This window comes from Octopus sinensis, unplaced genomic scaffold, assembly GCF_006345805.1.
Source record: "Octopus sinensis unplaced genomic scaffold, ASM634580v1 Contig07101, whole genome shotgun sequence".
Taxonomy (NCBI): domain Eukaryota; kingdom Metazoa; phylum Mollusca; class Cephalopoda; order Octopoda; family Octopodidae; genus Octopus; species Octopus sinensis.
In genome coordinates this window covers 600,744-616,557 of record NW_021829832.1, presented here as the reverse complement: position 1 = coordinate 616,557, position 15,814 = coordinate 600,744, and the positions used below count along the sequence as shown (strand labels likewise).

The 15,814-nt window shown below is 41.7% G+C and overlaps 2 protein-coding genes across 2 annotated transcripts; one reads left to right on the top strand and one right to left on the bottom strand.

The window, feature by feature from the left end:
* Positions 1 to 12,007: 12,007 nt before the first annotated feature.
* LOC115227737 (probable tRNA N6-adenosine threonylcarbamoyltransferase) lies at positions 12,008 to 12,828 on the bottom strand. The gene is given in 2 exon segments (XM_036498736.1): positions 12,008 to 12,319; positions 12,322 to 12,828. Coding segments are annotated over 2 exon segments (582 nt in total). The 3' UTR covers positions 12,008 to 12,244.
* A 1,855-nt stretch (positions 12,829 to 14,683) lies between these two features.
* Positions 14,684 to 15,352, top strand: LOC115227736 (activin receptor type-2B-like). The gene has a single exon (XM_029798479.1). It carries the CDS (start codon positions 14,684 to 14,686, stop codon positions 15,350 to 15,352), a length of 669 nt encoding a protein of 222 aa, XP_029654339.1.
* Positions 15,353 to 15,814: the final 462 nt, after the last annotated feature.

Sequence of the window (15,814 nt, the reverse complement as noted above, 5' to 3'; positions counted from 1 at the left end):
GTCAAATTCTACAATAAAAACTGTACTTTTTCAAAACAACTGGCAAACTGACTATTAATATCAAACTATAGAGCAAAAAGTACAATTTATTGTATTATGTCACGAGCCTAGGTTGTTACCGAGCCTAGGTCGTGACATTTCGCTTATTTTTCTATAAAGATTAAAAATTAATTTATCCCTAATCCTAATAAAATTATTCTTAATATTAAAATAATCTATTAAATATTGAAACAAAAATATCCGGATAACCATACATCTGTAATTGTAATATATATATAAAGGCGTGTTCTTCTGTGTTACTTATGTCGCGTTCTTTGTAAGAGATATGGATGGGTATCGATTGCGTGTTCATGGGTGTTCATCAGTCAAAACATTCATTTAAATTGGAGATAAGGTAAACTCAAATTATTCTAAATTGTAGATAAGGATTCAAAAGGACTATGGTACCAATCCTTCACTTGCACTCAAGAAATTCGAAGTCCATACGAGAATTTGTACAATAAGTGAAATCCTCCCGCATAATATGGTCAGAGTTGAAATGGACGATGGAACTACTAAGAAGACGCTTATGAAAAGAATTAAAAAATTTAAATAACATAATTTGTCTTGATTGTTTTGTTAATAAAAAAATTTAAATCCTAATTAGCAGAGAAACATTTATAGCCAACATTCAAATAGACAAAATTTTCGAATAAAATAACATTTTCTGCGTATTTTTTTTATTTGAAAGCATTTTGAATTTTTTCTTATTTGAACAAAATAGCAATTCATAATTAAAATATTATTTTTAGTTAGGAAATCGATTTTAAAGCACAGACTGTTGGCATTTAATTTTAATTTTATCATCGGAATTTTGGGCATCCAATTCCATTTTAAGTATTTGAATTTTGAATTTGGTCAAGGAAAAGAAAGAAAAATGGTCAAGAATAATCAAAATCTCTCATCAATCAAAGCTTGCGCCAAAGCTCAAAGACGAACAGCGGCAAAGCCACAGCCCTTTTGTGAACCAATCAAAGCTGAGGATCCACAGAACTGCCGAAGCCTACTGGGCCCCAAAAACAGAGTGAGACCCAATCCCATGAGACCCTCACATATTCCTTGAGTATTGAAAACCCGACGCTTGGAAAGATCAAGAGGTTTAACCTCCTATCCAAGTCGCTAACTGCCTCCAAAGCTCGGATAACTTTGCAGAAGTCCGGCACCTTCATTCTAAAATTCAGATCGCCCGAGGATGCTGCTGCGTTCAAAGCAGAGCTGACTCAATCGAATATGTTTGGCGAAGGCGGCCATAAACTTGCCTCAATAGCTGAGAAGGCCTCAGTCTTGATCCTTAAAGGAATCCCTCATTGGATCTCGACAGAGGATCTTAACCTCCACTTGAGAGAAAGTCTAGAATCGGACTTCAAGTTCGAAAGATTCTCTCGCAATGGAACAGACATGCCTGTCGGCAGACTCACCCTGGATTCCAGAGCAGAGGCCAACACCCTCATCCGCTTTGGAATAACTGCGGGCTTCAGCCATATCCGATGTGAATGGCACAAACCCCCGGCAGTCAGATGCTTTCGGTGTCACCAATTTGGACACACGTCCCATAAGTGCACCGAAAAAGTTCGTTGCTTGGTCTGTGGTGGCGAACACCGACACAATAGGTGTCCGAACTCAGACCCCAGACCAAATGACCCTGCTGTCAAGACCTGCATAAACTGCAACAGTCCTGGACACTGGGCATGTTACGGTGGATGCCCATTCGCCAAAGCCGCGTCTGCAGCCTTACGGGCTGTGAGAAATCCGCCGGCCAGCAACCCAGCTCGCTGGGTGAAAGCCGAACGCACAGAGTCGATCTGGACAAAGAGGCCAGTTGTGAATCCGATCAAGACTGATGTCTGCATTCAGACATCGGCGGACTCCGACTTTGATTTTAAACTCGACCCGAAGCCGACGGCTGACACTTGTTCCAGTACCAGAGCTGGCCGCACGGCTGCTGCTCGCAAGAAGACAAACACCCCTCCAGACAATATCTCATCGCAAAGAGGTGCCCTCTCGGACGAAGACCTGCACAACAGAGACTCCCTTATGGAATTCTTTCATCGTTGTGTGGGAGCTCTAACCAAACTTGGTGTGGAACCTGAGGTGCTGCAACGGCTCCTATTAGAGGGGAGCACGCCAGCAACATAGCCCCAGTCAAAATCATCGCTGTGAATGCCCGATCTATCAAGAGACGGCACCAGGACTTCGTTGAGATGGTAAACAGCGGCCATCCAGACATTATTGTCGTCAACGAGTCTAAGCTCAAAGAAAACCACTCGTACGAACTTCCGGGCTACCGGTCAGTGGACCTAAAATGGGGAAGCTGCTCTACGCCAGGGACTGGCTCGAGCATCTTCTACGCCGAAAACCTCCAAATCCGTAACCTCACCATCATCGAGAGCACGGTGTGCGAATTCCTCTCTCTTGAGGTGAAAACTGATTCCTTCTGGATAAAGGTCGGTGGAATATATTGCAAATATCTCCCCCCCTGCATCAGATTGATTGACGAATTCTTCTCAAGCACAGCTCATTGCCTTCTTATCGGAGACTTAAACTCGAAGCACACGGCGTTTGGATGTCGGTTAACCAACCAAGATGGTCGAACACTGAAGAAGGTCACTGACAAGCTTGGTGTTTTCGTCAGGACATCCGAAGACCCGAACCACCACTCGCCCTTTGGCGGGGACAACCTGTGCCTGTGCATCTGTTCTCACTCTGTCGCTAACCTTATGAAAAGCCTACAGTCCTTGACGATATCGGAAGTGACCACCTACCAATGGAGATCAAAATTCACACTAGCATTGTTAGACAAGAACACATTTCCTCTCACTACAATCTCTCAAAGATCAACTGGCCACACTACAGGAGCTCCATAAGTGCATTCCTGCACGACAACGGTCGCCCTGTTGGGTATAACTCAGCCCTCGACATCGACTCCGCAAGCGATAAGCTAAGCAAATTCATGCTTCAGTATCTAACGTCGTACGGAGAATTGTCAAGTGCAGACCGCGCACGGAGGACCACTCTGAGCGTGAAAGTGAAGATCATCCTCAACGAAAGGAAGCGGCTGAGAAATAAACTCAAACGCTGTGTGGACCCAGCTGACAGGGGAAGACTTAGGAACATGATCTCGGAAATTGGTTATAAGGTCCGTCGCGACAAAGCTGGAAGCAGCCAGGAAATGGCAGAAGGCTTGTCAAAACCTGGACTACAGAAACCCAAATTTCTGGGACTGTTTCCACAAAGTGGCTAACCTCGAAGGAAAATCCTCACCCCCGAGGTTGTGCAACCAGTCTGGTATGCCCGCCTCGCCACAAGAGATGCCAAACATATTTGCAGAACACCTGGCCACTATCCAGGAGGCCAATCCGGAAACGTCGCAAAACCGGGAGTCGGAGCCACTGCCGCGCCCACTGTCGCCGGACCATCACCTCACCATTGCAGAGGTGACCTGGGCCATCCGTTCGTCAAAAGGCAACGCACCGGGCCATGACAAAATACCGATGCGATTGTTTAAGGAAGCACCCGAAGACCTACATGTGTTCCTCGCGGATCTGTTTACGGCAAGTCTCAAATGGGGCCATGTGCCGGAAAAATGGAAAATCTCAGAGGTCCGGATGATCAAAAAGCCTGCGAAACCGGTGAATCTCGCTAGCAGCTACCGTCCCATAAGCCTAATCCCAACTATCTCAAGGCTGATGGAGAAAATTATGGCCAAGCGCCTCGACTTCCACGCCGAAGAGAAGAAAGTGCTGCTCCCGCAGCAATGGGGTTTTCGCTCTGGACGTAGCTGCGGTGACTGTTTCATTACGGTACAGTCCACCATCTCGAGAGCAACGGAGTTTAAAGAAACTTTATCTCTTGTATGTCTGGACATCTCAAAGGCTTTTGACAGCGTCTGGCACAGAGACCTCCTGGAAAGGATCGAACTCTGTGAGCCAACAGCGGAAGTCTTCCTCTGGATGCGCTGCTTCCTCTCAAATCGCTACTCTTTTATCTCTGAGTCGGGCTTCTTCTCAAGATATATTTCGCTCCGAAGGGGGGTTCCGCAGGGGTCCTGTCTCAGCCCAATCTTTTTCAATTGGTAATGAGCAGTTTCCCCCACCCTCCGATCCCAGGACATCCCTACTCCTCTACGCGGACGATGTTCTCGTTCTGGACACCTCGATGGACACCAATGCCTCGGAGAAACGACTTGCCGGCTACATTGAGGAGATAAAGAATTGGTGCATTGGTAAGCGACTCTCGCTGGCCATGGACAAATCTGCATATCTCCAAATTAACCCAAGAAAGTCGCAAGATCGCAAACCCGGCTCTTTGGTGGAAATTGCTCGCCCTGAGAGCATACGTTACCTGGGGCTCACAATCGACGCAAACTCGAGATACCATTTGCATTTCAAACGGAGAAAAGGGAAAGCCATCGCCGCTCTCCGACTCCTAAGAAGCATGCACTTGAATCCAAATACCTTCCTATTTGTATACCATGCAACAATCTTGCCCAGCCTACTGTATGGTATGGAAGCTTGGTTCTACTCGAAACAATATGAGAAAATTCTGCGAAAATGCGAAAAAATACGAAGATACGCTCTAAAACTAGCCTATATGCTAAATCCATGGGAGCCTGTCCCAAGCTGGCGGAGAGCAAGTCTCCAGAGCTACGGCAGGCCATCGAGGCTTCTATCCGAACTTTTCGGAAACGCTCTAAAGTAACTGACCTATTCATCGATCGTGGAGAATAGCAGGTGTCCCTGCTCATAGACAGACAAAGCGGACGAACCATGGAAGAGCTCGAATGCCCAAAGCAATCGTCTCGTCAAAATTACTTTCCGCACTAATTTTCTGTCTCGCTCTTCTTTCTTACAATAAAATTCTTCGTTCGTTTAAGTATTTGTCATTTTATAATATTTTTTTTGACAAAGTCGATTTTGAAATTGAATTCAAATATTTTTTGAATTTTTTTCTAAGTCCATAAGTGTAACGACCTAGGCTCGGTAACATCCTAGGCTCGTGACATATTATCGCCATACTTTTTTTTTTGCACGTTGCACGTTGTGTTTTGTGGTGCACTTTTTCAGTATATTTGTCAACCTATCTTATCTTTTTCTTTCATTTTATCTCTCATCTATCATTCATTTCTTTTTCTTTCATTTTATTTGTCCTTCTATCTCTTCCATTTCTTTATTTCATTTCTTTCTGTCCTTCTTTCTTCTTTCTTTTCTATTTCTTTTTTATACATTTCCATCTTTCTTTTCTATTTCTTTCCTACGATGGCTATTTGCTCTTCGTGCAAAACTAGCAACGATCGGAAGAAAGGTAGATACTGTTCTGGCTGCAACAGTTTCTTCCACCTTTCGTGTGTTCGACTTTCCAGGCGCGTTTCAGCTTCTCTCATAACCTGGAACTGCCCTGTTTGTCGTTCTTGCAGGCCGTTCCCGGCCAACAGTCCGCCGGAAATCCCTGCTGAAAGTCCATCTCCGCCAGCCGAAGATGCTTTAAGATTCATCTATTCTTCTCGCTGTAACCGCAAAATTCCGGCACGGATACCGAAGGCAGCGAGGATTCAAGCTGCTCTCATCTTTGTCCACGCTATAAACCGCGCTTTGTCATCTAATGACCAGTCTGACTGGTTACTCCTTTTTGGTTTTGCTGTTTTCGGTATTGGATCCAACCCTCCCGGCCCGACAGCGAGTCTAAAAAACTTTCTCCCGCATCGATTATTAAACAGCACTCGCCCTATTCGATCATTGTACTTCTCTGTTTCCCTCCCAGTTCGATTCCCTCCACTCTGACTCTCACAAATGTGTCGCCCCTTCTGTGGTTAACACTAAAACTTCCTCCGATTGGCATTTACCTCCGTCGTAAGGTGAACAGCAAGCTGTTGGACGGCGACGTCCGCGGAGCTGTCAGACTTGTTGCCTCCTCTAACCGGCTTTTGTCCCCATCTCCCTCCGCATTGTCTAATTTGAGATCCAAGCACCCCAGTCCTCCAGTAAACTCCCGCACCCAACCCGCTGTCGATACGACCGCCCTTCCGCAACTGCTGGTTACCGCTTCACAGGTTGAGAAGGCACTGAAAAGTTTTTCCCCAAGCAGCAGTGGGGGTATAGATGGGCTGAAGCCCGGACACATTAAAGACTTGACTTCACCTCTTACTGCTGAGGCAGGGCGTCTCCTCTTGGAATCTATCACCAATCTCTGTAACCGTCTTATCGGTGGGAATTTACCGGATTTTGCCCGGGCGATTTTCTTCTCGGCTAATCTCACTGCTTTGGGCAAAAAATATACGGGGTCAGGCCGATCGCCGTGGGTAATGTTTTCCGCAGATTGGCCGGAAAGCTCGTTTGCCACGTTGTGATCCCCGAGTTGGTCCCGAAATTTTTGCCAGTCCAATTGGGCGTCGGCGTCAGTGGAGGGTGTGAATCGGCTGCCCATGCCGTAAGAGAACTTATGGATTCTTCATTGGAATATCTTTTAGTTAAACTGGACATATCAAATGCGTTTAACACAGTGAGACGGGATCATTTGCTCGAGACCTGCCTTTCTCTCGCCCCCTCCGCTTATCCTCTAGTCCACCTTTCGTACTCACAACCCAGCCTCCTCCTGTTTGGCGATTCCTTTATCGTCTCATCGACCGGAGTGCAACAGGGAGATCCCCTGGGGCCTTTCCTATTTGCTATGTGTGTCAACTCCGTCGCTCATTCTGTCCGCTCTCTCCGTCTCGGTAAATATCTGGTACTTGGACGACGCGACGATTTGTGGACCTCCCCGCCCTGTCCTAGACGACCTGCGGAGCATTATCCCGGCCCTTTCATCCATCGGTCTGGAGATAAACTCAAGCAAGTCCGAAGTCCTAAATCTGAATATTCCTTCCGATTTTTTTGCCGAAACTCTGGACGCCCTGGAACCTATTCTAAAAGGCGCGCTGGTATCAGAAACAAAGGACCTTGTAATCCTTGGTTCGCCAATTGGTCACGAGGCCCTCTCACAAACGCTCATCGCCAAGGCAAGCAATCTGTCAAACATGATCGAACGGCTTTCCCTCATTGATGCCCACGTCGGGTTCTTTCTTCTGCGTAACTATTTCTCAACTCCGAGGCTTTTGTACACCCTAAGGAGTTCTCCTTGTTTTCGCATGCCTAATCTGTTATCCGATATCGATTCTATCTTGAAGTCTGGAGCCGAGTATCTGTGCAACATCCATTTCGACGCTCTGGGGTGGCTTCAATCTTCCCTGCCTGTTAATCTCGGGGGGAGACGGAAAAAGACCCGACGGCCTATCGACTTTCCCGTTTGAGTTCGGCAAGTCTCTGTTATGGGATGCGACGTGTTCAGACACTTTCTCGGAGCTCAACCTTCCTTCTTCAGCTGTCGAGCCTGGCTCAGTCTCTCGCAAAACCGAGAAGATGAAGATTGGAAAGTACAAGGAGCTCTCTGAACGGTATCTGTTCACTCCCATCGCCGTCGAGACTTCCGGCGTCATCGGCGAAAAGTCTCTTTCCTTTCTAAAAAAGCTTGGCCGCATGATCTCCCATAAACGGGGCGACCCACGCGAGTCCAAGTGGCTTTTCGAAAGGATTTCCTTGGCCATAGTACGTGGAAACTGTGTTTCCATTTACGATGCCGGGAATTTAGTTAGTTAATAACTATTTGTTAATTACATATAATATGTGAAAAAAAAAAAAAAAAACTTTGGAAAATGTGAAAAAGTTCTTTGTTCGCAATATAAACAAAAATTTAAATGAACTATAATTCAATAGTTTGAACCAGACTTCCTGTTTGGAAGGGCACCCCCGCTTTCTGTTAGACTGTAATACCCCAAAAAATGAATTCCTTCAAAACTGTTAGAGTATAGCCAAATAAGTATAATTGAGTATTTTAATATTTAAACTGAAAAACTTAATCTCCTTGTTTTAAAAAACAACCGGATTGCCAAGAACAAATACTACGTACAGACCTAATAACCTAAATGCTAAAAAAATAAGAAAACTAAGAAAAATCAAACAAAAATGAATCAATCATATCTAATTCTCTTGGAAGGCGGCAGAGGAGAAGGCCCAATCTTCTCCCGTTTAGTGGTGACAGTGACACTGTTAATATAAATACAAAACACCAACACATCCGCACTCTTGGCACCCTCAGTCATCTAAAACATATCCAAACTAACAAACCCTCTTCCCAATAATCGTCTCTTCACTCCCAAACCCGAAAATGTCCGACCGTCGTTCAGCAATGAACTGAAGAGCGTGATGCATGTCGTCTCCCGTCGCAAAGACTTGGCCAATCCGCTTTCTGTCCTGAATGTACTTCTCCTTCTCCTCCTTCCACGTATTTGTCAACAGATCTAAACCTTCTGGCCACTTTTATACTTATTTTTAGGTGATGGGACACTTCAGTGATACGTTTGTTGGTCAGTGGGGAAATTAGGGTCACGTTGTTGGACATTTTACGGGATCTGTTCTCTATGACGGTATAAACACGGAATTTACGCTTTGGGTCGTAGTTTTGGCGGACAACAAGGTTAGAGGGGACTGCTGAAGGTTTGATCGAGTCAGAAAAAGTTTCAATCTTCGGAATTTCCCGTTCAGGGGTGATTTGGCGGGGTTTTGATATTGGTTTTTTATATACCTTAATTTGATTAATATTTAAGAGTTACTATTCGGTTTTTCGTTGTTGTCTTATCGGCCATGTGTGATCTATTTGATAATTAATATTTTATAATGATTTGATACTCTATAAATAGTCAAATAAGTGTATAAAGTAAGCCTTAGCATTGACATATTAAATGACAACAAGAGAGGAAATGGAAACGTATAAATACAATAATTATAAATATTAATTAATTTAAAAAATATAAATAATTTAAACTATTATTAAAATCATTTTTAAATCAAATTATTCAGAAATAAAGTTAGAAAATGTTAGCTCACTAGTTCGATAGTTAACAAATCATGCATGTTTTCATACACGAAAATTTAAAATTTTTTTGTTTACGGCACAAATCTTTCAACATTTGACAATTTTTATACAAGTCACTACAATCAATTAATAATTCTATTTTCCAAACCACCGCAGTTATCACACGTCTCTCTGCAGAAGAGCATTTTGAACAGTTTTTTGTTACATTTTCCGTACATCTTTGACCTTTTACAGTACAGCTTTCCAGACAAGTCCATGCAAATTCCTAAGGTCTGTCAAAATAGTCACCTTTTCTGGATTCGACCATTTCGATGCATACAATCAAAACCTGGAAATGCACATTGAAATAAATACCAATAAGACTAAGACAGTTTTCATTAATTAGCCGTCGACATTGACTTATTTAAATAAGATTCGGTCGCAGCGTCAACATCTGTGGCTGACTGCGATTAAGCTTATTAAAAGTGCTGAAATTTTGTTGTCGTGCAAGTCTCATTAATTATATCAAAATTGTGTTTAATAAATTAATAGTCATATAATTAATTTAGAAGCTTTGTTCGGATATTGATTGTTTTTGTCTTTTGAATGAGGTTAATATTTATTCAGATAAAATATTCTTTTGTCTATATTTATGTTTTTTTGTTTAAAATTTCGGAGGAAAATCAAAAAGGAGTCAATGATTTCCACCAGATGTACAAAGCAATTGATAATGTTGATGTCATGTTTGTTTTATATTTGTCCAGCTGTTATAATATCAATATTGTAATGTTAAATTAATATATTTAAACCAAAGAATTAAAAATAGTCGAAAACTGATTAAAATAAGAACGGGCGCAGGATTAATTCCTTTAGAAATTTAAAAACGTAAAAAATTGATTTACACGATTTTTTATAATCTGGTTATTTAAGCAACGATAATACCCACAAAAATATGTTCGATCAAAATTATCTACTATATATTTTGAATCTGGAACATCTTCTGGTATATTGTTTATTAGGAATTCTATTTCTTCTTCCATATCTTGAATGGGCAAAAACCCAAAAGTGTGATCATAGCAAAAAATGTTGAAAATAATATTTTCTTTATATTCTTTTACTAAATGCATTTCTTGAATTTTTCTTCAAGTTGACTACCTTAGATGATAAAAACATCCTCTAATATGCATTCGTCTTCCAAATACTGCAAGGACATCTAGAAATACCGAATCTTCAAAGTCTGCCATAAAGACAAACTTCCAAATTCAAATTATGAATTGCATTTTGAATAGTCTCAAAAAATTCTTTGTAAATCTTTTTTGATGTAGAAGGAAATAATCCATAAATAGCTGTAATTGGACCGGAATTAAACTCAGTTCTGATAAAATGTATTTGCTTGAATATACATGGTGCCATAAAAAAATTTCCATCTATATTTTGTGTTTTGGAATTTGCCTTGTTTCTTCTATGATTAACATAAATTAAAAATTTTTCTGAATCTGGACCAAGAGTTAAAGTTAAAAATGCTAGAATATCTTATAAATTTAGAATATTTTTTGGAATTGGTAGAGACAAGCGTTGATTTCTTATTGTTTGCTTCAAGAATCTGCAAAGAGGCGAATAATTCTGGATGCTGTATCACATTGAGAAACAACATTTGAATAGATTAGTAAAGGATTCTCTTGGCTATTTTTTTGCATTAAGTTTTGCTTTGTTGCACAACTTCTTAAGTTTTATTTGAGTTTGGTACAATTCGTGATTGTGTAAGATTCCTTCTTTAGGAAACTTAAAGTTATACTCATTTACTCATTTACTATTTTAAGCTTCCTGCATCCTTGTGAAGATTTTTTAACACAGTTAAAAAATATATAATTTTTTGTTGTTTAGTGCTTTGTAACATATAACCTTTGAAACAATTTTTTTCCTTTGTTAGATGATATTATCTCCATTTTGTCACTTAGTTTTGCAGCATGCATAATATTTAACCAGATAGCCTTAAAATTGATTACAAGTCACTATTATTATTACCCTAAAATTCTTAAACTAATTTAGGAAAAGCGATTATTTCAAAACGGAAAAACAGTCTAGTTCGTTAACAAAATTACGGACTGGACTTTTTTTCTTTTGCGCTAAATTTCGAAAATTTATAATGGGAAAATTTCAGAAATTGAAAAAAAGGCAAACAAAAAAAGTAAAGTATTGAAAAAATTGTTAAAAATAAAAAGTTGCTATTATTGCTATATGATACAAAGTAAAAAAAAGGGGCTTGTCTTTTTTCCACTTGACTTCTTTTTCTGCTTTACTTTCTTTTTGCATACCGAAGAGTCAGTTCGACTCGGTACCTGTCTACTACTCGAGATCCATATTTGCTACCCCCACCATTGCAAGTGTGGGCACACTCCGATGGCCTCTACCCTCTTTCCACCCGGTTAAGCACTGGACGTACCCCGAAACACTCCAGTTTGAACAACCTCGTCAAAAGGGGACTTAATGCCACAGGCTTCCCTTCGGTTCGCACTGGTCTTGATCGCGGAGACGGCAAGCGTCCGGACGGAATGACGTTCTTCCCATTCAGCAAGGGGAAGTGCCTCGTATGGTATGTAACCTGTGCGGACACCTTTGCTCCGGGGACCGTTACTCAGTCTGCGCGTCTCACCAGGCCGAGGAAAACAAACGGAATAAGTACGCGTCGCTTCCTGACGTGTACCACTTCCAGCTGGCTGTACCAGAGGGTATCCATAGCAATCATGCGAGGTAACTCATTTAATATCAAAAATCGTTTTTTAGTAAAAAAATGACAAAACAAAGTCAATAGTCTCTCCAAGTGATATCGACAGCATCGGTCCGATACCTGAGATGGATAATACAATCTTACCTCTGCTTAACATATGTCTGACTAAAGGGGGTAGCACCAGTAGAGAGATACTCCAATGTCCCTGCCCGTGCAATCATAGCCCCGTTATCAATACAAAACGATTCATCCGTAGCAAATAATTGTGCTCCCCTCTCCTCGGCCATAATCCCCAACATTTGATGAAGTCTTTCATTACATCCCACTCCCCCACACACCAAGACCTGCTCAGAACCAGAATTAGTCATTGCCCTCTCTGTCCTCCAAATACACACAAAAACCAGTAATTTCCACCAACATTGAAAACACACACTCCTGGAGAGAATAACACAAATCCTCCAGCGAATATTCCTTAAGATAGGAGTCCACCGTTGCCTGCAAATGAGAGACCAGTCCACTAAACGAGACATCCATTCCCTTCACACAGTAAGGAAGAGGAATGTACTTAACACCCCTACTTTAATTACCCAACATTTACTTTCTCGCAAGCAACTCAATGTTATACCCAGGACTCGGATCGTTCGAAATCTCGACTTAAAAGACACACAAACCTTAACAATCCGGGCAAATCTGTCCAGACAGTTCCCAACTGCAATATCCAGAGTTTCCCCAAATATTCTATAGCGACCATTTTTGTAGGAAATGACTTGTGTGTTGCCTCCAGAGACGTATAAAATGGTCGGATTGTGGGCTCCTGTGACCATTCGGGCCATTTCTATGTGACCCACGCAGTGATTGACTGCCACTAAGGGCTTGTTCCACAGCTGGGATATAGTCCGGACGACAACGGCCACCAAAGAGAGTAAGGCACCCATTCCAGGTCCTCGGGTGAAACAAATTATGTCCACGTCTTTGGGGGTGATTTTGGCTTCTTTTAAAGCTTTTTCGAGGAGATCGAGGATGTGTGCTTTGTGGTGAGAAGCGACGATTCTTGGCTGGAAACCCTCCCCTGTGGGGGGACAAAATGTAATTCGAGGATTTGAGAGGACGACGGTATCAGATATTATTCCAATACCAAGTTTATTGGCACTGCCTTCGAACCCGATTGCCACCACCATTCACACAATCCGATTAATGTTTATTTAAAATATAAATATATATTTGACATTTTAAAAATATTTAATATACGGCCAAAATAAAAAAATACCAAGAACTCGGACGCTGCTGTATATTTGCACCAATCACACTGGAGACATCGGGCGTCGCCGGGCCTCTAACCTCGGCATTTATCAGCGACATCGGGAGGAAATTGGCCCATAGGGAGAAAGAGCAACGCGAGGTTTCGTGGCTATTGCAGAGGATATCCATCGCCATTCTCCGTGGAAATACGCATGCGGTACTTATCGCAGAAGGACGCGTGCTTTAGCCCCTCGGAAATTCCTTTTTGTTCATTCCTAACTTAATTTGTTCTTTAATAATTACTAATTATGAAAAATATTATCTATATTCTACACTATTTGGATACTATCTATCATACGATATTGTGATTGCTACTCGGAGCCGTGAGGTTAGTTCAAAACTGCAGAACTACCTCCACAATTTCGAAAGTTGGCTTTCGATAAATCGACTATCAACGAGTCGTAAAAAATGAGTCACTACGCTTATGATTTCAGCAAGGAAGCTTGGGAAATGGTGGTGAACTTATATCTAAACAACATGAAAATCCCCTTTAAAAAATCCCAGAAAATCCTCGGCGTGACTCACGGTAGTCATATGTGTTTATCCCAACAAGGTGAAAATGTTGAAAAAACTGAACATCTTAAAAGTGTTCCTCCGAAAATGCAAACAATGGATCAGTTTCCCGACACGCCAATCAATCTATCGGCAATACATCGAACTCTCCATTAGTTATGCTTGTGGGGAGGGTTTGTCAGTAAAACGAACCGTGAAAAAATCAAAAAAACTCAAGAAAGATTTCGGAAAGCACTACAAGGACCGAATGAACATCTAACCATCGCCTCATTTAAAGAAATCTTGGAAGGAACCTTGAGCCTACAGGCCCTAAAACTCCACCACCGCGCCCTCATAGAAATTGTGTCGGGACTAAGGAGCAGCACCGGGCAAAGATGAGGACCCTTCTCAGAGAACCCGGGATCATTTGATTAATTAGTTCTATGTTTTGGACGGTGATCTTGGTTTTAATAATAATATACAAGTAGGCATTCAGAGATTATAAATAAACTAAATTTACCAATATTTAATTTAATTCAAATTTAATTGCTGATTTAAATTAAAATATATTTCATTTTTTTAGTTAGTTGTTGTGAAGATTTTATATAATTTTGTCAAGATGCAGTTTTCCTATATTCTTCTAATATCCCTGATAAGTAACTCAATAATATATAAACATAGCCCCAAATCTTTGTATAAAATGTCACTACAAGCCTAATAAACTAAAGACAGCAGTCCTTCGAGAATGTCCCCCTCGTGAAATGGCATGCTCAATTGCCATTTCTACCACAAATTCAACAATAGTATAACTAATATATATATTCCAGTACTCCAGTGGTTGTATTCTGCCACTGAACTGTCCTCCCATCCCCAACTGCACATATTTGCCGGACAACATCCTCTGGTGTTGCTGTCTCTTTGACGGGTGTAATGACCGATTCCTCAACCAAAGCAACAACCACGTCCCAATTATTAAGTCTCCCACCAAAAATCACGTTTTATTTTAAAATAATTTTAGTAGATTAAAAAACTCGAAAATGCCACATCAGTGTCTACCCAGTTGATTTTTATTCTACTTTTGGCGGGAGTTTCCATGGTGATATCAGCGATTTTTGCATTTCGTTACATTTCGAGACTTCCAAAAAGCAGAATTTCCACCACCCAAAAATTGGTTGATCGAGCTGAAGGTGACATGTCGACTGAGGGGATGTTGTTGCTGGTATTCCGTGTGGTTAAACTGAGATGGGCGATGTCTGGAAGAGTGTATTCCGAGGGTCCTACAAGGGGACTGAAATAGTGCTCAAAGTGGCCCCTTCCTCGCATATTTTGAGGGAATTGGCAGTTTTTGACATATTGAGTAAGTATGAGGGTTATTTGTCATCGAATATTGCCAAATTGCTCTCTGTTGTTTCTGTTTCTGACTCAAACTGGCGATTTGGATTGATTGGGGAATACTACCCTCAGGGATCGCTCTATGACTTGCTCAAAGATGGCCGAACTATGCTACAAGTTGACGAGTTGTGTCATCTGGTGGAGTCTGTGGTGCTTGGGTTGGTCTTTCTCCACGAATTGCGTCCAAACAAGCCAGCAATTGCACACAGAAATTTCAAATCCTCCAAAATATTGGTTGGAAGGTCAGAGAAAGGACAATTGAGAGCATTTCTGAGCGACATGAGTTCTGCGCTGGTCTTTAATGGATGTGAGGACTCTCGAAGCAGAAGCAAAGTGGGGGACTGTCGTTACATGGCCCCCGAGCTATTGGAGGGACTGGTGGATGTGGACTATTCGGCCTATCTGGCCATCGACATGTACGCCTTCTCTCTTGTGTTATGGGAAGTGTTGTCGACTGCAGGTTTGGTGTTTGTTTATCTCAGCCGGACTTGCGTATTCTCCACCATTCGCGAGTTGTGATGGTTCTGTGGAGAGTTTGAGGGAGTTGGTGTGCGTCAATAAGTATAGGCCTAGTATGGACACCGAGTGGACACTCCATTCTGTATGGCTGGGGAGTATATTCCGCAGGTGTTCGGGGTGTGGTGTCAAATCATAACTGCGTGTTGGGATGAGGACCCCGGAGTTAGACTGTCCGCACAGTGTGTCCACCAACTTGTTATTAACAATCCACCTGTCTGATCGTTTTATTTGGAGTCAGTTGCACTCGTGAAGATGCTGGGAATTCTAATAGTCAATAAATTTATATTATTTCTCGAACTTTAACTTGCTTTTTAATTTGAATAATGTTTGTGTATTTCCCTATCTCAATGGTTAAATTAACTTTGTTTATCTTTCTGACATTTCCTTGGTCAAATTATATTCGAGAATTCACTTTAAGTGATGAGCAATTTAACAAAACAGTTTGGAGAAAAGACACTTTTT